At 50.8% G+C, this 20,262-nt stretch overlaps 3 protein-coding genes and 1 non-coding gene across 4 annotated transcripts; 1 reads left to right on the top strand and 3 right to left on the bottom strand.

Moving 5' to 3' along the window:
* Nucleotides 1–642: 642 nt before the first annotated feature.
* Nucleotides 643–3,485, bottom strand: parp (poly(ADP-ribose) polymerase). The gene is made up of 3 exons (XM_955889.3): nucleotides 2,445–3,485; nucleotides 1,037–2,320; nucleotides 643–969 (listed from the first exon to the last, which is right to left on the bottom strand). The coding sequence occupies exons 1-3, from the start codon at nucleotides 3,045–3,047 to the stop codon at nucleotides 844–846; spliced, it is 2,013 nt and encodes a 670-aa protein (XP_960982.3). The 5' UTR covers nucleotides 3,048–3,485; the 3' UTR covers nucleotides 643–843.
* A 2,823-nt stretch (nucleotides 3,486–6,308) lies between these two features.
* On the bottom strand, nucleotides 6,309–7,659 carry NCU08851 (hypothetical protein). Its single transcript, XM_955888.2, has 2 exons — nucleotides 7,286–7,659; nucleotides 6,309–7,144 (listed from the first exon to the last, which is right to left on the bottom strand). The coding sequence occupies exon 2, from the start codon at nucleotides 6,980–6,982 to the stop codon at nucleotides 6,815–6,817; it is 168 nt and encodes a 55-aa protein (XP_960981.2). The 5' UTR covers nucleotides 6,983–7,144; nucleotides 7,286–7,659; the 3' UTR covers nucleotides 6,309–6,814.
* A 3,582-nt stretch (nucleotides 7,660–11,241) lies between these two features.
* On the top strand, nucleotides 11,242–12,060 carry NCU14053. Its single transcript, XR_897918.1, has 2 exons — nucleotides 11,242–11,490; nucleotides 11,574–12,060. It is a non-coding gene; the product is annotated as a ncrg8 (non-coding RNA).
* A 4,002-nt stretch (nucleotides 12,061–16,062) lies between these two features.
* Nucleotides 16,063–19,741, bottom strand: mus-18 (mutagen sensitive-18). The gene is made up of 3 exons (XM_955887.2): nucleotides 17,964–19,741; nucleotides 17,508–17,909; nucleotides 16,063–17,447 (listed from the first exon to the last, which is right to left on the bottom strand). The coding sequence occupies exons 1-3, from the start codon at nucleotides 18,753–18,755 to the stop codon at nucleotides 16,509–16,511; spliced, it is 2,133 nt and encodes a 710-aa protein (XP_960980.2). The 5' UTR covers nucleotides 18,756–19,741; the 3' UTR covers nucleotides 16,063–16,508.
* Between the last annotated feature and the right edge of the window lie 521 nt (nucleotides 19,742–20,262).

A 20,262-nucleotide genomic window follows, 5' to 3' on the forward strand; every position in this document is an offset into this window, starting at 1 on the left:
CAGCACTCACGATATCTACTCAAGATTGAAGTCTGGCGCCAGTACCAACGTACCTACATGTTGGTACCATTCTTGGATGACCTTGAAGTTCGATGTGCGCTTGTGATGGTTTGCCAGTCGAGCCTTGATGAGTTATTGGGTCAAAGGCTAGACGCGATCAGGACATATGACCTCCAGGAATTTACCTACATATACACTATCGGCCACCACTCCCCCCCTTCTTCATCTTGACCCATGTGTATTGGGCATACAACGTAAAAGTCTTCAAACGATTTACAGGGCATTCGCCTCAGACTTCTTGCGCGCTTAAGACTCTTGCAGCTTCTGGATATCTTCGTGGGACAGGGAGGTCAGGAGCGGGGATTTTCTCTATGAATCTGCTCCCGTTGACGTTCAGCTTCCGTCTCATTCTCAGTCATTGCCGGCGTCCAAAACTGCAGCTCACCATGTCCACGGAGAATCGAGCTAGCAACACCATACTGGCTTTGGTGGCTATTTCCTACCTGGCAGGCCAAAAGGTAGACAACAAAAGCTGAGAAAAGGCGTATATTTGCTCTATATACCGAACCGAATGGCTCGTAGCAAGCACTTTTCAAGATATCTGGTGCTTATCCCTCGACAAGCATCCTGCAGGAATCGCAGCGCCCAGCTGCTAAAAGCTGCTAAAAGTACATTAATCTCGTAAATCCTTACCAAGGAAATAACAACAAAGAGCAATAAAACCCATAAGGGACCCTATAGTAAGGTATGAAATACCAACTTTTCCATCTCCCCCACCCAACTCCTTAACTCCGCGCAGTACCCCAACCCAACCCAGATCGACGATATAGAAACGAGAGGGTATCAAGCTATCTTGACACGGAAAAGATATCTCAGACGAATCTGAGCAACATCATACGCAATGTACTCGTTGTACAACAGAGAACAGCCCGGGACGTTTGTGTTGCCTGGTTTGACCGAGGTGTCGGGCTGAACTTCTCATTAGCAACCATACCTGCCTTGTTAAGATCGAAACGGAAGCGAGAAAATAACTTACCATCATCACCCCCTGCAGTGCCGGGTTCACGGCGCCAGCATCCTTCCACTTCAACGGGCCAGTTCCTCCCTTGCCCCACGTGGAAAGCATCCCCTTCTGCTTGGCGTGCTCTCCAGCATTGTAATCGGCACCAGTCAACTCCTGGATGGGGTCGCCAAGCTCAGCCTCGCACAGCAAGAGGAGGGCCGTGCCATTGGACATGTATGCACAGCAGTAGCCGGCTGACTTGCTGGACATATCTGCCAGATAGACACCCTTGCCAAACATGTAGCCATTGACGGGCGCCTCCGGCGGCGCGATGCGGAGACCCTGGCTGAGAATACCGCCAAAATTGGTGGAGCGGGAGCCGTGCCACAAAAGCTTGCGATTCTTCTTGAGCTTCATCTTGCCGTCGGCATAGTCACTCTGGTCGAAGCGGTCGAACTCGCCCTGGCGCTCGATACGGAATATCTCCTCCACTTGGTAGTTGAGACCGTGAGTATTACCCCGTGTCTCGACCAGGTAGTCTGCCAGTTGGGCGAACTCGGTGGAAGCCCGGTCCAAAGGCGTCATCTCCTGCATCTTGAGGCCTTGGTACTGCCTGTCAAGGGGATGGACATCGAACTTGGTCTTGTCGACTTTCATGATGTTGCTAGCTTCCTTCAAATCGCTCAAGTTCTCAAGCAGCTCGATTTCCTGCTTCAACTGCTCGTCGGCCGCAATGACAGGTGGTCGCTCACGACCGAACGCGTGCGGAATTACGGAGTAATAGGTGTTTGATAAGTGCTCAACCGCTTGCTGGTACGGTAGACCATATTGGGAAGCTTTGGCGGGGTCGGCAAACAGCTCCGAAAGATTCTTAAGCGCCTGGAAACCGCGCATGATGGTGGCCTTGCTGAGCTTTCCCAATGGTAACTTGTTGCGATCGTACTTAAGTGCCGCCATGGTGTTGTCCATTAACTGCTGGTTGAAGATGAGTTCCATGAGCTTAGCCACTGAAGGGTGGAGTGTGCAAATGAGGGGCTTCTGGTCCTCTTTCTCTTCTTTCGTGGCCGCGCTGCCCTCCGCTTCCTCTTCGTCATCGGATTCATCCTTATAGTTCACCTCGACGAAGGCATACTTCTTGGGCTTGGGGTTATCACCTCGGTTGCTCCAGAGCAATCCCGACTTGTCCTTGAACTTCTTTTCGAAAGTTTGCAGGGCATCTTGGAGAGACTGGCAGTCAATGAGCGCGTGCTGGCCGGATTCTCCGACACGCCCCCAGCGCGTCCAGACAGCGCACCAGCCGCTCGACTGCGTCAGAAGCTATTTGATGAGTTAGTCTGGGGGTGCAGCAGGCGACGTTGTGACGGTGACTTGCCTGAAGACGATAGAACTTGTTGTTGTTGCCAGTGGAATTGGTCAGGTTCAATGATGCGTCATAAATAACACCATCAGAATCAACATGAACGGCGAAGCCATATGGAGCGCCGGCGTCCACAGGAATCTGCACAGTCTTGTCCTTCAAGATTTGGCCCTCGCCCATGGCCCTTTTGGTTTCGAGTTTGGACCTTTTCAGAGTGTCCTCCTCCTCACCATCAGCCTTGGCGCCATCCTGGGCAGGCGACGGCGATCTCTTTCTCTTGGTGCCTCTGGTGTCATCGCCGTTGGTCTGGGAGGTAGTATCTGCGTCAGCCACAGAGGTGTCGCTTGCGGCATCCAAAGAGGACAAGTCCAGAGCGTAATCCTTCTCAGGATGTCGGGTGTTGGTCTCTTTGGTCTTCAGCAGCCAGTCAATGCTGACAACGGGGATGCTCATTCCGTGTGCCTGCTTGACTTTGGCGCTTATTTTGTCGGTGCTCTTGTCCGAGTAGATTACATGGGTGACGCTCTGCACGATGGTAGTCCCGGTGGTGTTTGCTCCGAGGGACTCTGCTGTTTTCTTGTGCTGGTCTTGACCGCCAACAAAGGTTCCGCTAAAGACAATGCGACAGTCTTCAAGCGGAAGTTTGGCTGGGGCAGCCGCTTCCTTCTTTGCTCGTCTGGGCGGCATCGCGACGAACTGATGGGGTCTCAGGAGGAAACAAAGGTGTGAAGTGTGTGAAGGCGCGTCCGAAAGTAAACAAACAATGGGGCGTGGAAGTAGGAAAGAAGGGTGAGACAGGGCACTCACTCCACGACCGTGTCAAGATTGATCAACAACCTCAAAGTCAAGTGAGATGGACCTGATGGAAAATTCGAACGAACTTCAGCTGAGAGGACGAGTTCAGTTGACAAGAAGAGACGAAGGATGAGTGCCACAAAGGAGAAGGAAGGAAGCAGCAACTCAGTTTTGGGAGATATCATTTCATTTTCATCTCCTGTCGAGCCATACAAACAAACCATTTGGGGTAAGCGCGCTCAACGTGCCCTCCAGGCAACAGCCGCCCCTGCTCTCCTTCTATTGAACCACTTTAACGCCAATTCATCGCGAAATCACGGGACAGACCGCAGGATAGCTGCCTGCTCTTGCCATTTGTTCTTCAGGCACAGCAGGCAGCTCATCAAGGTGATCCACAAACCGCCAGGCAACAACCACCCCTGCATTCCGAATTGGCCAAAGTGACGTGATGCCAAGAGCTGGGGTAAGTCACGGTAAGTAGCTTCCACTTTGGAGCTTTGGAGTTCCTCAACAATGAAGAGATGCCGCGTCGGCAACAAAAGACCATTTATCGTTTTGTTGTCTCCATTAGTTTTCGAGGGTTATGGCCATGGGATTATTGTGGTCACAGCAAGATGTGACTGCGGTCAACTCGAGATCTCACAGTTCCATTCTGCAGTGGGGGGAAAAGTGTGCAATCTAGAGAGTGTGATTGGTCCAGATACTCGAAAAACTGGGGTAAAGAGAGTGTCCTGAAGAGCCTCTCAGTATTCCAGAAGCAGTAAAGTGAAACAGTTTCAGCACTTTCCCAAAACTTGAATTGCTCAAGTCCACCGAGCCAGGAAACACCGACCGCTTCCAGACAAAAACAAAGAGTTGAACCCCATCGATGGCATATTCTCTCATTCCAGCTGTTCACCGTAGGTTGTTGTAGGGCTTCACAGACTCGGTCTTTTCTGTGTATCAAGATCCGGATGTTCTGGGCAGCGGGAGGGAGCATTCTGGCCGCTCAAACCCCAAATCCAACTTTACAGTCCTCAAGCCACAACCATCCAACCCTCTCACCCTGCCCGCCCGCTTTCACCTCGCACCTGGAAGAACCACACCTAGGTAAGTAGTGTATCATGCAGCGCACACACACCAGCCCGACGACCACGGCCACGACCACGACCACATCGCCAAGTCAATTGACTCTCCAGCCTCAGCTGCCAGCCCCAAAGTCCAACGTAAGCCCTCCAAGGAAAAAAAAGATCGTCAAACTCTCCACCCCTCAGCTGCCAGCCTTGAAATCCATCCAAGCCCTCCAAGAAAAGATCGTCATGCTCCCGTCGCCACACACACCTAGTGTACCACAACAACCATCAAGCTTTCTTATCGGGTATCGCCACCTCCTTGATTTTGAGGCTTAAACTACCGTGATCCGCGCTGGGCCCAAACCGTTCTAGACCTTCCCCAACCCATCCATTGAACCCGGTCCAGTCCAAAAACTCCAGTCCCCAACGACCTGGTTGCTGTAACCGAACGGAACACCGACCGACCGTACCGCACACCCGCACACCCGCACTCCGCACCGCAAGTCCGCGTATCTGAACCACTGCCATGCTTCCCTTTTATTTCCGTCTTTTTTCCAGCTCGTCTGCCTTGTCTTGCTTCACAAAAACACACACACACACACACACCCGTCTGGTCCGGACCTACGATCCGAGCGAGGTCTGGTCTTCCTTCACCAAACCTCTGCCGGCACGTGGTGTAAACTGCTAGTCTAGTGCAGTGAATACATACCTACTTACCTACCGTACCTAGCAAAGTGACGATAACCTTGTTCAATACAAAAAGATGAATGTGTTTTTTTTTATTTGTGACTTCCCATTCCTTAAGGTGTACATATATCGTCAGTCATATGACAGTACTACCACGCTAGTCTAAGCTTTTACATCCATGCAAGAGGTGTACGTACTTACATACACTAGTGTAATAGGACACGTGCCGTTCATTCGGCAGAGCTTTGACCCTACGCTACCTACCTACCTACCTACCTACCTACCTTACCTAGCAAAAACAATTTGGTTCAAGTTTCAAATCACAACCCGGATTCTCAAAGAAAGCCAAGATCGGGACCTGTGTGTGACTTTTTTTTGTTGTTGTGTAGTGACCAATGGTGTTCGGGGTGTATACCCGGTTATAAGTGGACATCGATCCATGTCGTTGATCACGTTAAGGTTTGGTTTGGTTGGGTGCAGTGCAGTTGTTTGGTTGATCACGGACCTAGGTTCCTTCCTGGGATGTGTGTGTGTGTGTGTGTGTGTTAGGTAGGGGAGGGAGGGAGGGGAGGGGAAGCATGGGTGGCATGGATCAGATACGAAGCTTGACCCAGCCGAGTGGTTTCAAGTCGGCAAGTCGATGATCCACGGCACCACCCAGACATGGCTGAAACGAGTGAAGGCATCACGACAATGCATGCACAAGCAAAATAGGTGAAGTCGAAGAGCTGATGGAGGGACTTTGCACGTAACGAAATAAGAAAGAAGAGTAATTGAAAAGCAAATAAACATTAAAGTAACAATAAACATGACAATGACAACAAAACAGAAAGAAACGAATTCCTTCTACAACACAGGTATTATCTACCACCTACGTATACATACAGAGAGAGATCTTTGGTACCCCTCCTCCCCGCACCTCTCTCCTCTTTCGTCCATTTGACAAGGGAGTCTTTTCTGCCAGACTTGCCGAACTTTGATCCATTCTGCTGTTTACCCTATGCTAGTAGGTATGTTTCCCCCCCCAAAGGCCCATCCGGAAACCAGTCCCGATCCCAGTGTGCAATTCCCCGTTGATCGCCGCCGAAACCAGCCCAGCCCAATCACCCAGCCTTGACGTGACGTGCCTATCCGTTCGGCCTGCCTAACCCCATTCTCCCATCCGACCGACCCAGTGACCAGACTGCCGAGCCATTGACAGAGATGAATGGCAACAACCCCATGACCATGATGGTGGTGATAATAATGATGATGATGATGATTACAAAAGTAGCAGGTGCTAGCAACATTAATCAAATGCCGCCTAGTCACCGCGTGTAAGGATGATAATGATGAGAATGATGATGATGCAGATGCAGTAGAATGAAAGTATGAAAATGATGCCATTTTGTACATGATTAGTAGTAAAGGAAAAGATGGCATTGCAAATTGCAAAATGCCCATAACAAATGTATCCCGAGCGCCCCAAGGTATAATCCGCCAGCCCGTCCGCCCGTCCGTTCCGCCAGCCCGTCCGTCCAGGTTAAACCCATCCATATTTTTGGTCTTGTTCCGAGCCGGTGGGCTTCGTGCCTCTTCCTGACCTCGATGACCGCCGTGCAGCGCATCTATCGTGCTACTGCTACTGCTTGCTTGTGATGCTTCTTGCTGTATCCTACACAATTCGCCCCGTTTGTGCCACCGTGTTCATCTCTTGGGTTAGGTTGGCCTCCAGTTCTGCTTCTCCTCTTCCTCCTCCATGCTTGCTAGCTTGTGTGCTTGCTCTGGCTCTCTCAGCCCTCTTTTTCTTCTTGTCTCGTCTGTGTTCTAGCTTGTTCTGGTACCGGCCAGGAGTTCTGCTTTTTGTAGATTCGATGACGAGCCGAGTCCCCAGAACTCAAGACTCGTGGTGGGAAATTCGGGCCCGCCGTTACATTACTCCTATACCCTTACCGAACTCTCGCTTCGGAGTTCCTTACACCGAGGGTGGCTGCAAGTGCCGCAGTACAGTGTGCTCTTGCCACAGGCGATGACCTTTGCGCAGGAGCATGTGGTCGACTGCGAAATGAGCGTGGTCGAGCACGCGTACGAGATCTTGGTGCCGCACATTTTGGATGCTTCGCTTTGTTGCGTTGCCTTTGACCGATTGGCGAGTGACTGGAGTAGTAGCCGTGGTGATCTTGATTGGTTGGATTTGGTTGACTTGTTTGCAGTTTAGCGATTGCTGATCAACTGCTGTTTGGGTAGAAGTAGGTAACAGTTGGTGGTGATCTGGGGGATCGCTGTTAGCAACTTGTTTTCCGCACATTTTTTTCTCGGGCGAGGACTTTGGGGCATCAATTCGACAACGTTGAATGAGTATCGAATTCACAGCCAAGGTGCCAAAAAGGTAGAGGAGATCACCAAACTTACGTCGACTTGAAGTGACCACTGGATGGCAATGGAAATGGAAAATCTTCTTCCTTGCTTGATTGAGGAAAGATTCGTTTTTTTTTTTCAGTTCGTCGCAAGCGAGGAGAAAGAAGCGAAGAAAAGTTCGACCGGCCAGAGAAGAGGGTGGGAGACGCTGGGAATTAGTCCGTCTCGGTCCAAACGAAACCTTCTGTGGGTTGGTGATCTTGGGTAAGGCGAACAGGCGCAGCCAGGCAGTGTTCGATCGGCCAGCCGGGGGGGTATCGAAATGTCTGAGATGTGGTGGAGAGTGCGTGTGTGTGCCCGTTTGCAAGTGTTGTGTGTGTCGGGTAAGGTAAGAAACACAACCTAGCCCAGTGATCACTCAGCTCTGTCGTCGGAGGTCCGCGATCGTGGTGGTGGTGGTTCAAATTTGTTGGTGTGTGGGTAGGGCTTGCTTGTTTGGATGATCACTGGCAGGGCTCGGTGGTTTTATAGCAGACTTTGCTCCTTCTCGAGTTGTTCTGTTCCTTCCCGATTCGTGTCGGCCTAAATAAGATGGGAGATCCGAGGTCCGGATGTGTAAAAGGCTGCTGGTGCTGCTGCTGCAGGAAAGAACTGCCAAGAGTTGCAAATGCGTGACCGTGTTAAAGTCGGTTCGGCTAGCTAAGATATCAGGGGTATAAGCTGAAGATGCAAAAGGCACCCAGCTGCTTGTATGAAGCCCCTTTCACTCTCTGGTCAGCTCATCAATGCAATTGACAAGCCGGGTTATCCATATATAGTTGTGTGTCGTGTTGTGTCAGTGTCCCATGCTGCTGTGCTTGTCGTCTGGTAACGATTAGGTAAGGTGGTCGTGGTGGTCTGGGGGTAGTAGATAGGAGAATTTTCCAGAGGGCTGATCTGATGACAGGCTCGTAGCGATATATTTGACTTTTGAGAGGTCAAGGTACTTGGATCAGAAATATATCGCGCCGGACGCATCGGGCTGCCCACGCTCTTCCGGGCTATGCCCCCATCCATGTCTGCCTCTCGTCCATGTCCAAGCCCATGCCTTCTGGTCGGCTGGGCCTTGTGTTGCTTCCGTGCTCTGTGTCCCACTCCGTGACCCCCCTCCGGGTCCTCCTTCAAGATTGACTCCTGAATGGTCGCCGTGCTTCCTGCTGCAACGTTGATGTCGACATGGCCCAGGATGGCACCGGATGGAACCCAAAATTGGCATTCCTGGCTGCTCTCACGATGAAGTAATGGCCGCGGCAAGCCCCATCGACCCCTGTCTTCTTGAGTGAGGCCCTTTCTGGTGTGGACGGTCCCGTCGTGGTCTGGTCGGCAGGGTCGATGATCTACCGACGTCATGCGGCAGCAAGCTGGTCAACAAGGGCACCACCACTCACCAGAGGAGGCTTTTTACAAAGGCAGGCATGCACTGCTGGTGCCCTTCTTGGCTGGCTGGCTGCCCAAGTAGGTACCTCTTGCCCGTCGTTACCTTTCTAGTGTGGTGCAAAATTGCAGTTACGAGACCAGTACCAGTCCGTTCCAGTCCGGTACGCCGTGTTAGTGGCTGGCCCCACGGCGTTTTATGGGCCTGTACAATCCACCTTCCCCCGCCAACTCTCCCAGTCCACAACACGGGCTGCGGCCACGTCGTGCGGTAGATAGAGGTAGACACGCGAAAGCATTTCCGAGGAGACAGTGTTACTAACAGATGTGTAAGCAATCTGTGCCGTGTTTTGTTAGCTCTACTGTACACAGGCCTCAATTTCTGTACGTGCATCATCATCATCATCATCACCAACACCAACCTCCAAACGAACGATTGCACTCATCATCAACCTCAATTATTCTTTTTTCCTGTCTCACCAACCTATGAGACACAGACAACCGATATGCTTGTCTGACGGATGCCCAAAACATTGCCGACTCAGCAAGGATGCCTTATTTCCTCGCCAATAGTTCCAAGATGATGTTGTGCTCCGAACGCTCAAGGTGTGTGTAAAAGTACACTAATCCTGCCCCCAATCTGCAAACCAACCCGAACCTGGAAATGCTTCATTCCGGATCGCATCGTCTCCAGACCCTGAACTAATCCTCTCCCGGCTTCCCTTGAGCTCACCTCATCTCATCCCACATCATATCCTCTTGCGTTTTGGCGCCAAGCAGACGGGTTGGTTGCGGTTCATTGCATATTTGGGCTGAAACAAGCTGGAGCCGTGAAACAGAATTTGATGGAGCTTAGCTTGCCATTCTAAGATCTACCAACTGCTACACTACCTACCTACCTTTTACATCTACGACCACACAGCTTCACTACCTCTACCTACATAGTAGAGTCACCATACAATATGTGACCGGGGCAGCGATATGGAAAATGCCTAGGTACCTAGCTTCATGAAACTTCCCCAAGATAGCGTTGTGGCCTGGACAGTTCGCATCCACTCTGTTCGTATTCATCTTGGCCCTTTGCCGAGGGTTCCATTATTACCGGAGCTCTGTGGTCAGCAACCGGCAAAGGACCTAAGTATCAAATAACAAATCCACCGGCAAATTGCGGGCAGCTTCTGTTAACGTAGATCATGATTTTGCGCCTCTTGTCCTGGCCAAGCCTACCTCCCCCTGGTCCGATATCTCGTCCCTGGATAGAAGGTGGGCAGGATTGGTCACTGCACCGACGGTGGATGGATGTCGACCCCGATTTTCCCTAGCGGGACCGAATTCTGCTCGACTATACCTTAACCTTATGGAGACCTCTCCGGCCTGTCCGTCCTCCGACACGAGCGGGAGACGACGACATCATCATCGGTTATGAACGGCTGCTCATCCGGCAGATGTTGCGCTGCTGACGGCGTAACGACTTCAACGCTTCATCAACAACTTAGCTAATCTATGAGACCTTGACTGTATTATTGGAGCTGAAACTCGACGGTGCACTCATTGACCGGCGCACCGACCTCTTTACTAGCTGTCGTCGCAAGCAAAACACCTCAAAAACATCATGGATGTCTTGTTGATGGTTTTGGCTAAACTAGAGGCGCCTACCTACCCCACCATTTGACCCCCAAAGCCCAGACCCCAACTCAGCGCAAACTGCTGACAAGCTTTTTTTTTTTTTTTTTTTTTTTTTTTTTTTTTTTTTTTTTTTTTTTTTTTGGATCTCATCAGAACCGTCTGGTAACTCGCAAGTTCCTTGATTTGTTCCATCAGCCACCACCACCACCCGAGTAACCGAGCTACACTCGGCTTCAACTTGCACTGCATGGCTATGTACTGCATCGAGCTGTACGATTCACCCTTTTGGATAAGGACGGGAACCATCACCCAAGAGCTGAATCTCTCGCTGAAACATTGCTGTCAGTGCTGAAGAGTAGATCTTACAATCTCGATTCGCAAATCTCATCACCACCGATTGTGTGACGGTCCAGTTCTGGGCGGTGAAATCGAATCCTGGTGGTTTTTTATGCCCAACACTGAAGGGCTATCCCAAGTAACCAGAGGCATTGACTGCTTCAGAGAAATAAAAAGAAGAAAGAAAAAAAATGCCATAGCGGGAACGCACCAATCAGTTGCGCGCAAAATGGCAACAAGTGAGGTTTGATGCCACGGTGAGCATATTGAGGTCAATATTAATTTCACTAAATCTGTCTGTCGTCAGATTACACATGTTTGAAGGACCTCCAGTGGATCTCTGTTGGGTTTTTTTTTTTGGTGTCTTGTTTTTTTTTCTTACCTTTACCTAAGGTAGTTACCCCCGCGACCCAGGCAGTAATGGAATCCCGGCCAGTGGCCCCGAACACCCCCCCGACCGCCGCGGTTGATACCGTAATTACGTGCGTGTACACACATGGATGTTACTGTACAAACTCCGTACCGATGTTTAGCCGGCCACATCAAAACACAGGCCAGCGGGAGGAACCGTCTTTCCGACAAAAGGAAGATTATGAGATGTACCTGTCGCAAGCTCGGACACGACCCGAGAATCTGGAAGTCGGCCAAATGAATCTGGGGCTTAGGGAATTAAATCAAATCTGACGTTGGGCGATCAGCGATTATCTCTCGTTTCAGGATTTTACTGGCGCTTATGGGGGGTTCAGAGTAATATTCCGATGGGAGTTCATGATTCTTGGCCAAAAGCTACCTAGGTACCTACCTCGAAGACACGACGAGTTCTTCCTCGGTGAGAGTCTGGTTGTGATGACAACTTCAACTGGGTAGAGGTACTTACCTGGAAGGTTAGGTGCCTACATATGTGTCCGTCCGGTGACTGAGCAAATCATGAACCAGACGCTGTGTTGCTGACGCCGCTGAGAGACAGGCAAACAGTTCGGAGGTTCAAACTTCAAAAGAACCATGCGGGCCCACCCTCAAAGCCCCAAAAGTCCAGAACACCGCCCACACCACACCCAGGAAAGAAGAGCTTGGCATCTTGAAATCTGCCTTTAGTTGCGTTTCACCTTTCATGACACACATTTCGGCTTTGCACCCACCCGCCCACCACACCGAGCCGCTGGCTCGAAAGATCAGCAAGGATCGCCATTAAGCCGCTGTTTCGAATCGAGAGCGGGTACAGATGATAGAATGAAACGATTATTTGCATGATAAACGCGGCTACACACGTGCTGTGCACATGCTGTTTTTCCAACAGCAGCGACAAAGAAACAACCAAACACGCCCCGAGAGGCAAAAGGGAAATTTGGGAGGCCTCAAACCAGATCCAAAATGAACGGATTCCCCTGAAGATCTTGATCGCTGGTGATCCAGTGATCCGGAGAAATAGCCCTACCCGTCCCCCTTTCCAGAGCCTCCTCTCGAGCTGAAAGAGGCTTCCTCCCCTTGCCATGGCGGAGCCGTGCACACGAGATGCAATATGAACTCTATCTGTACACTACCTAGCCGACCGGTGATCACGCAGCAGGAGAACGGCGACCTCATCACATACCTACCTAGAGACAGCGCCAGCGGGAATCCAACCCGAGCATTTCCGAACGGCACAACATGTCCAGCAACGCCGGCCCTCCTTCAATCTCCCAGCTCATTGTCCATCATTGTCCACAAATGTTTACGTGATAGGTACCCTTCCTGGTATTGGCCATCACTCATTTCCCTCATCAGCCACCGTCGCCGCCAGAAAAAAAAAAAAAAAAGGACGCTCGCTCGATGGTGCCAGGCAATCTCCAGAGGCGCGAGGCCGGGGCTTCTATGTCGGGATCCGGGGTCCGCGCGGGCGTTGCTCAGGCGTGTTTTTTTCGTACTCAAAATTGCTTCCGAGGAGTCAAGACCTATTGTCTCCAGTCAGCTCTTGGCTGTCATGGAAGGAGTCATGAGGCAGACGAAAGATCTCATGATGGCAATGGAAACAGGTGGAAATATGCAAGATGTCTGAGGTGGAAGAAGCCGTCATATCCGGTCGGATCATGAAGTTACCGAGACGCTCGAGTCTGGAACGTCAAAAGCTCATTACTATGGTCATGGATGAAGTTCGGAAGGCAGGTACTGCTTGGCTTCAGCTTCATTCTTTCCCTTCAAGTCTTACCCATACCCATTACATGAGACTGCCACTACAACGTTGCATATAACAAGCGGAACTTTGCGCCGGCTTGCGCCTCACGTGTCGTACATATCCGCTCCCGCGCCTTCTGAGTCTAGAAGCCTTGGAACTTTGGAAGGGCTCCTCTACAGGAGACACAGAAATGCTTGGCGGCTTGGCTTCCATCTTGTTGCTGAAATCGCCAAACTCGATATAGAAGCCTTGCCCCGTCACATTTGCAGAAAAAGTGGTGTTTGATGTTGATTGTTTACAATTGGTTTCAGCTCAACGACTATTTCGGGACCAGACTCATTGTCGACACGATACCTCTCTCCTTTCCCAGGCATCGGCCACCACACATCGATTTCGAAATGCGGTACCGTTCCGAAGATTCGACATGCTCGAGATCCAGTCTTTAACCATACACGTATTGATCTTACCTAAAATTCAATATATCGGATGTCAACACTGATCCGCCATGCCGATTTGTTACCTCCTTCTTTTTTTTCTCTTCTTCTTCGCTGGCTGGGCCTCACCGCCGTCGTCGACATGGAACATCAAAGTTTGGTTCATGGTTCTAGCCTTTTCTTTCTCCCTCCTCAAAGATTTTTATTTGTCTTTTCTGTCACTTGACCTCAGACATCCTCTGCCTCCGCAGAATGCTCAACCCCTCAACCCAGCAATCGCAAGCGAGCTACTGCAGGCCGACTTTGCATCAATTTCTTTTCTTCTTCTTTTTTTTTTCTTCGCTTCCCGTGATCTTCGGTGTCTCGCTCGCTTCGATTCGATTTTTTGAATCGCTTCTTCGGCACACCCTCCCTTCCCGCTCATTCGTCCGTCTGTCCGTCTGTCCGTTCGTTCGTTCGCCCGCTCATTCATTACCTGTAGGTACCTCTGGGTAGGTATCTTGATCCGTAACAAGAAGTTACCTCTACCTACCCATCTTCTTGTAGAGATAACTTCGAAACATTCAGCAAGATTATCACCGAGATTCCCGCCGACACCATCGTGGCCATCGTCGCCATCGTGACCCAAGCGTGCAATGTACGCTGAGGCTGGTACCCTCTGTACTCTTCCTCAACTTTCTCCCGCATGGCATGGTTATCCTCGCCAGTCGTGGAGGTCCTCGAGTCGGCTCGCGCAATTTCCGCACGAGCAAATTCCGCGGTGACCCCGAAAAAAAACACAAAAGCCAAATTTAGATTGGGCCAAACAGACCAGACCAGACCAGACCGGCCTGTGCTTCATGCAGTTTCAACCACCCCGCCTAGCCAAAACCCCCGATCCCCGCAAATACGGGCTCGGCAGCTTCCGTTGGGCGTACACTGTATGTGTTGTTTGTTGCAATCAAGCAAGCAAGCAAGCAAACTTGTGTAGTCTGTCGGGATATTTTTTTTCAACGTCGGTCGTAGTTCGGTTGAAAAGCCGTGCCGTTGAAAAGTGGAAGGTCGGTCGAGACCGCGACCGCTGGAAAGCCGAGATGGATCAATACCTAGATAGTGAATGTCATGCATAATGAAATGTTTGTTTGCATCCATCCATCCATCCAGCCAGCCAGATGTACCCGTCGACCCGCACACGTCGACCCGTCGTAAGCTTGCAAGGAGTGTAGAGGTATTTAAAGAATGGCCGGGTCTAGAACTATGCTGGACCGTCGTCACATGATGCAAATTCCATATGCAAACGGAAAGAATATGAGGGAAAGCCGCTGCATCTTTGCAACCACACTAGACAATGGTGGGTGGTGGTGGTGGTGGTGGTGGTACATACACCTACCTCTAGTGGTGGTGGTGACTGACATGGACATGACTCGCCAAGACTCACGATGTCCCTCAACTTCCACTTTTCAGCTTTTGCTCGCTGCCAAGACGCCATTATCTCGTCAAGAGGAATATGTACTACGTACAGTGGGGCGCCAAAAAAAACGACCAACTATTTTTTTCCCCGCAAAAAGGGCCAAAACTCAGCTTCTTCGACTCTTAATATCTCAACGAAGCGTAGTGTAAAATTCAGTCTACTTTTGAATTAAATATGTCTTTGAGAGGAAATGTCAATACAAGTTGTCCGAAAGGATACAATTGAAGGGGGCGCGAAAGCGGAAGTACCAAAGTAACTTTTCGAAAAGCGTCTCAAATTCTACCCACTATAATGCACTATAAATCCACTACTCGTGCTCCGCCCCCACTTTTTTGGGACTCGCCAAACTCGCACCCACCTAAGTGGGTGCTCACCACTAGAACGGCCAACCCAGCAAAACGGCCACTATAGTCAAGTACCAAAATGATAAAAGCTTGTAACTCAACACAACACCCAGTTGAAATAAGAAAAATATTATGAGCATGATCAGGGAAGTGTATTGTATAGAGGAAGCCCTGTTTCACCTTGAATTCTTACGACGCTGGAATGTTTATGTTTTGGCTTAGAAACCAAGCTCGAAATTGCACCTCTAACCCTAACCTGACCGTTTTGCTGGGCTGGCCGTACTGGTGGTGAGCACCCACTTAGGTGGGTGCAAGTTTGGCGAGTCCCAAAAAAGTGGGGGCGGAGCACGAGTATAACGAAATATCCTTTTCGTACTCTCATTTGGTCAGTTGTCATCACACCAATAAGAAAGAAAAGTTGATTCCAGGCCTAGATTCAGTAAATAAGATCATTTGCCTATGTCCTTCCCAAGTGCATTTAATTTTGGAAGATAATTGAATACAAAAACTAAGAGTAATAGAATTGAGTTTTGGCCCTTTTTGCGGGTAAAAAAATAGTTGGTCGTTTTTTTTGACACGGGATTGTAGAAGTATGTACTAACAAGAAAGCATCCACTGTTTTTACAGTACCTACTTTATCTGGAAGGTAGGTAAGGTAGGTATCACTTGCACATTGTAGGTACTTACTTAGGTACCTAAGTAGCCAATTCAACTCAATCGCGATCGATCCTGCACAATCATTGTGCGTATGCGTGCAATGCAATGACGCCAATATTGAAACTTAACTGGTACAGCCGCTGGCTTTGTGCTCCCCCAAACCTGCTGGACCTTGACCGCAAAGGTTGCCCAACCCAACCTACCTACCGAAGAGCTTCGCAAGCTTCCATCCACTTCCATTTCTACTTCCACCTGACGGCTTTGTTGGTTATCCGTCTATCCCACATCGCGAGATCCGGAATCGAGCGAATGTAGGGGAGGATCTCGCGATACTGTATTGATCGAACGGAGAGACCTCCTGGTAGCTCTAGAGGTAGTAATCGCTTGGTAGTCGTAGGGGTCACCGCTATCAACTTTACCTAACCCAATGTCTTTGTTGTACATACCTACCTACCTAGCAAAAGCAAAAAAAAGAAAGTCCCAGACCTTGTAGATCGGATGATTGGAGGCTCTGATGCGTTTTGTGTTGAAGATTGAAGCTTGAAGATGGGTGTGAACTCGCGCCTGCTGCAAAGAACCAACGCTCTTACCAACTGAGGTATCTTATGATTTCCACTTGTTCCTTAGATCGAACTGAACGTAACTGCCAAATTGCAAAGCACGCGCGCTGGTCTATCGTGACATGTATGCAACTACGACCATGCAGCCCAATGGGATTGAAAGTTCCCGTCATAATCATTCAACTTGACTCTGACTCGGCTCCCCCACGTAATATCATCAACCCCAACTCCGCCCGCGGAACAATAGAACTGAACCTTATCATTCCTTCATATTGGCCAGGCTCTTCTCCTTCACTGCCGCCCAATCACCCGTCAAACTCCCCTTCATCCTCCACCTCTTCCGGAACCTTCCCCTTCTTGACCTCCCTCTTCTTGGGCTTCAGCCACTCCTCGCACCCCAGCGGCCAATAAACTCGATTATACGGTCCACCCATCGCCCTCTCCTCCTCTGGAACCTCCTTGGGTCCCTCCGGCGCATCTTTCACATCATCCGCTGCCGTGTCTACCTCCTCGGGTTCAGCTGCCTCTTCATCCGTTGTTCTCTTCCTCTTGCCCCCCTTTTTCTTCTTGGGTGCTTTGACCGGAGGTGCAGGGCGGTTCTCGTCGTCGCGATCGTAGGGCACCATGTCATTGATCTTCTCAAAGCCGGGCAGTTTGAAGGTGCGCATGAGCTCAAAGACGGCTTGCTCCTTGTCTTTGGCTTCGATCATGAGGTCCATGTCTGGCGGGCAGGGAGGAAGGGTCATCACGCGTGGGCGATGCTTGCGTCGGTCGCGAGGGGTGACAGCGCCATCGCAGGGTTCGGAGTAGTGCATTTTCTGCTTGATGCCCTTGCGCTTCCACGTGTTGGCTATGCGCTCTTGGAGCTTGGGGTCCGAGATGTCGAGAGTACCTTCGCGAAGGTGGGCCGGGTCGAAGCAGATGTTGTGGTGGTGGTAATCGAGGACCATGGGAATGTTGAGCTCTTCGCAGACGGGGAGGAGGTCGTGGACTGTCCAGCCTACGTCGTCGTTCTCGAGGACGAGGCGATTCTTGCAGGACTGGGAGAGGCGGGCGTAGTTCCTCTTGAAGCGCTCGAGGGTGGCGGCTTTGTCGCCGAATTGGCCGCCCATGTGAATAATCATGACTGCGTCGCGGTTTTGTTGCTCCGGGAGCTTGAGAAGGGAGAGAAGTTCATCGTGATATTCGAGATCTCGGATGGCGGACTCGACTACTTCTTTACGAGGAGAGCCGAGTTGGGTAAACTAGGTACGTAAAAACCTCGGTCAGCAGCAAAGAGAAAGGAGGACGACGAGAAAACCTACCTGTCCGGGGTGCGTAGTTAAGCGATGACCAAGCTCAGCTGCTACCCTTCCTGCTTCAGCAAGCACCTCGGATGCGAAAGGCGCCAGTTTGTAACCATGTACCGGATGACTGGCAAAGGGAAACATCTCGGAGCTGAGTCGGAGGAACCTGATGCCGTACTTTTCGTTCCAGCACAGCATCTTGACAATGTCGCGGGCGTTGGCCAACCCAAGCTCCTGGACAAATTTGTGTCCCAGTTCATCCTGCGGTTCCTTCGACTTGTCGGGCTTATTCTTCAAGTGATGTTCCGGCTCATCCTCAAACTGAAGCGGATGTCTGTGATCGACAATGGATGCCATACGGCAAGTCCTAGAGCTGAAGATGGGCGGCTTTGCGTTGCGCAAGTAGGTGTTGAGACATGCCTAGGTACACTGTGTTAGATGTGGTCCTCTTTGAGTTTTTAGCAATGTACTAACATAACCTAGTCGACCCTTCCATGGCAATGGCAAGTAACTGCTATTGACAGCTGGTGGCCGAGCGGCACCGCGTTCAGCCGCATCCTGCGCATCTTCTGGTTCAATAATGTTGGTTGCGGCTGGCTCCATTTTCACAACGTCGTCAACACCAATCTCCGCCTCGCGCTCGACGTCTTTCGAATGGGTCTTGAGCACCGGTTCCTTCGCCTCCCGCTCCTCGGCATTGGTGGATTTGTGGTGATAAGGCGCAGTTGGGAAGCGGCTGACCACTGATGGCACGGGGATACCGTCCTCTTCGAGTTGCTTCTTCTGCCGCTTTGTCGCTCTTTGTAGCCGTCTTTCCATCCTCGCTAAGCCTTCTATGGCCATCTTGACTCCCTCCTCTTGTTCCTTCCCCTCCCGCAAACAATGGCCATTTGCGTCTTTGCCCATCATACGCCCAGCCAATTCTTCCCCGCTTCGTTTTTCATGGTCACGGTCCTTTTCGCTGCTGGGCTGCAGAATATTACGACCTGATCGCCGAAGATTGCGTGCGGGTGACGGGGCCGAGGAGTCCAGGGTCGAGCTGAAGGTAGAACTCTCGCTTTGTGGCGTGTCCAGTGCCGCTGCTTTGGATTTACGGGAAGGCATGGTGTGGATGGATGTGGTTGACGTACGTCGCGTTGTGCAGACAGGCACAGCAGGACGCAGTGACCGCGTGATGTACACAAGACCGCCTGTACGGAAGCTTTGTAAATATGATGCCGCTGTGACAAACGTGGACCTTGGTCGGATGAAGCGGGCAATGTTCATAGGTATGCTAGTTCGGTGAGAGGTTACTGCTTCGAGGGAAGCAGCTGCCAATGACTCGTATTTTGAATCGAAGTAGTTTGTGGTCGGAATGCGTTGCGTGGGAGGTATGGATCAATGGTATCTCCAGATGGTGTATTTTCTGGGAGGTAGGTACTCAACGGGGTATATCAGTCCAATGCGGCCGCAATGACTAGAGGTACTGGGAGGCGTCAAAGAATGTCGATCCTAATGCTCGGGTCCAGCCGTATCCCATACACTATGTGTTAGAAATTTGAATGGCGAGCGGAAATAGCATTTCGCCGCTGAATAGGTCCAAGTCCAGTCACAGCACAATGACAGAAGTGGTCAGCAAAATTGTTGCCGTCATGTGCGCGTATTCACTCTTCGTGTCTGTGTCAGGCGCCAGAGGGTACCGCGGTGCTCTTGTTTGCCGTGGTATTCGCAAGAGGCAAAAAGAGGCAAAAGAGAAGGGTTTGATTGTGTAAGCTGTAAATCGGGCTGTCTTATATTATAACAATTCTTCCTCATGAGTGGTTGTATAGGTAAGCAGGGCACGAATGGACCCTGGAGACCCTGAGGGAAGCCAAGGGAACCAAAGCCAAAAAGCAAAAAGAAAGTGATCTCATTTGGCCACTTCAGAGGTTGAGAAAAGGGCGTTCCCCATACGTTTGTGCGATGCGTGCGAGTACAGGGGCGGGTTGGCGATCGAGCAAACATGGAAGAGAGGCGATGTTGACGAGAAAAAGAAGCGAGCCGGGTCCCCCCGTCTTTGAGCAGAATAGAACAGATCGATGACAAACCGCAGGCTGGAAGGGGGGGGAATAATTAAATGAATTCCTCCTTCTGAGATTCAATGTGCGACCGGAGCGTCTTTTTCCTTTCTCTGTCGGGTGTCAACCCTTCAGCAACAACCGGGTGATTATCAAAATGCCAGCCAGGCCAGACGAACCTCGACCTATGCTGCTTCATGCCTTCCCCGGGCAACATGTGTGAGTGTGTGTGTGTGTTAAACGCGTTGAAGATCATCTTCTCCCTGACGTTGTGCCGTCAACTTGGATCGAGATTGGCCAATCCAAATGCTTCATTCCATCAGTCGATGAAGTCATAGCGGGGCATCTGGCCCTGTAATGAGTCTCGGCCAAGCCGTCAAAGGAATCGTTTTTGGGGGGCATTTGGGGTCCAGTCCAGATATGGCCCGTGCGTGGAGCAGCCAGGCGCTGTTCGTCCGGACATGAACTTCCGTTGACTGGTTTCATGACGGAGGAACTTCAACTTCAAACATCGGCTCAGGGGCAATTGTTGTTTGCCGAGAGAAAAAGCATCGATGATGACGACCAGGAATCATCCGAGCGGCTCCCTACTTTCTTCCATTGGACCACAACCAAACCTCAACGTTCCACGGACTCTTGGTTGTCAGCCGCCGACAATTACCCGAAACGGATAACAGTCCTGGTGGTGTACAAGCCACTGTGTCCTGCGAGACTGTGTACAGGTACACTAGTGTACT

Source organism: Neurospora crassa, linkage group V (assembly GCF_000182925.2).
Source record: "Neurospora crassa OR74A linkage group V, whole genome shotgun sequence".
Classification (NCBI taxonomy): Eukaryota; Fungi; Ascomycota; class Sordariomycetes; order Sordariales; family Sordariaceae; genus Neurospora; species Neurospora crassa.

Excerpts from the sequence above, each read along its gene's own strand:
- parp (XM_955889.3), bottom strand. The coding sequence starts at position 3,047 with ATGCCGCCCAGACGAGCAAAGAAGGAAGCGGCTGCCCCAGCCAAACTT. Across the intron at positions 2,321-2,444 it reads TTCATGTTGATTCTGATGGT|CTTCTGACGCAGTCGAGCGG; the intron begins GTTATTTATGAC and ends CTCATCAAATAG. Across the intron at positions 970-1,036 it reads CACTGCAGGGGGTGATGATG|CCCGACACCTCGGTCAAACC; the intron begins GTAAGTTATTTT and ends TGAGAAGTTCAG.
- NCU08851 (XM_955888.2), bottom strand. The coding sequence starts at position 6,982 with ATGTGCGGCACCAAGATCTCGTACGCGTGCTCGACCACGCTCATTTCG.
- mus-18 (XM_955887.2), bottom strand. The coding sequence starts at position 18,755 with ATGAACATTGCCCGCTTCATCCGACCAAGGTCCACGTTTGTCACAGCG. Across the intron at positions 17,910-17,963 it reads GGAAGGGTCGACTAGGTTAT|GCATGTCTCAACACCTACTT; the intron begins GTTAGTACATTG and ends CAGTGTACCTAG. Across the intron at positions 17,448-17,507 it reads TAACTACGCACCCCGGACAG|TTTACCCAACTCGGCTCTCC; the intron begins GTAGGTTTTCTC and ends TTACGTACCTAG.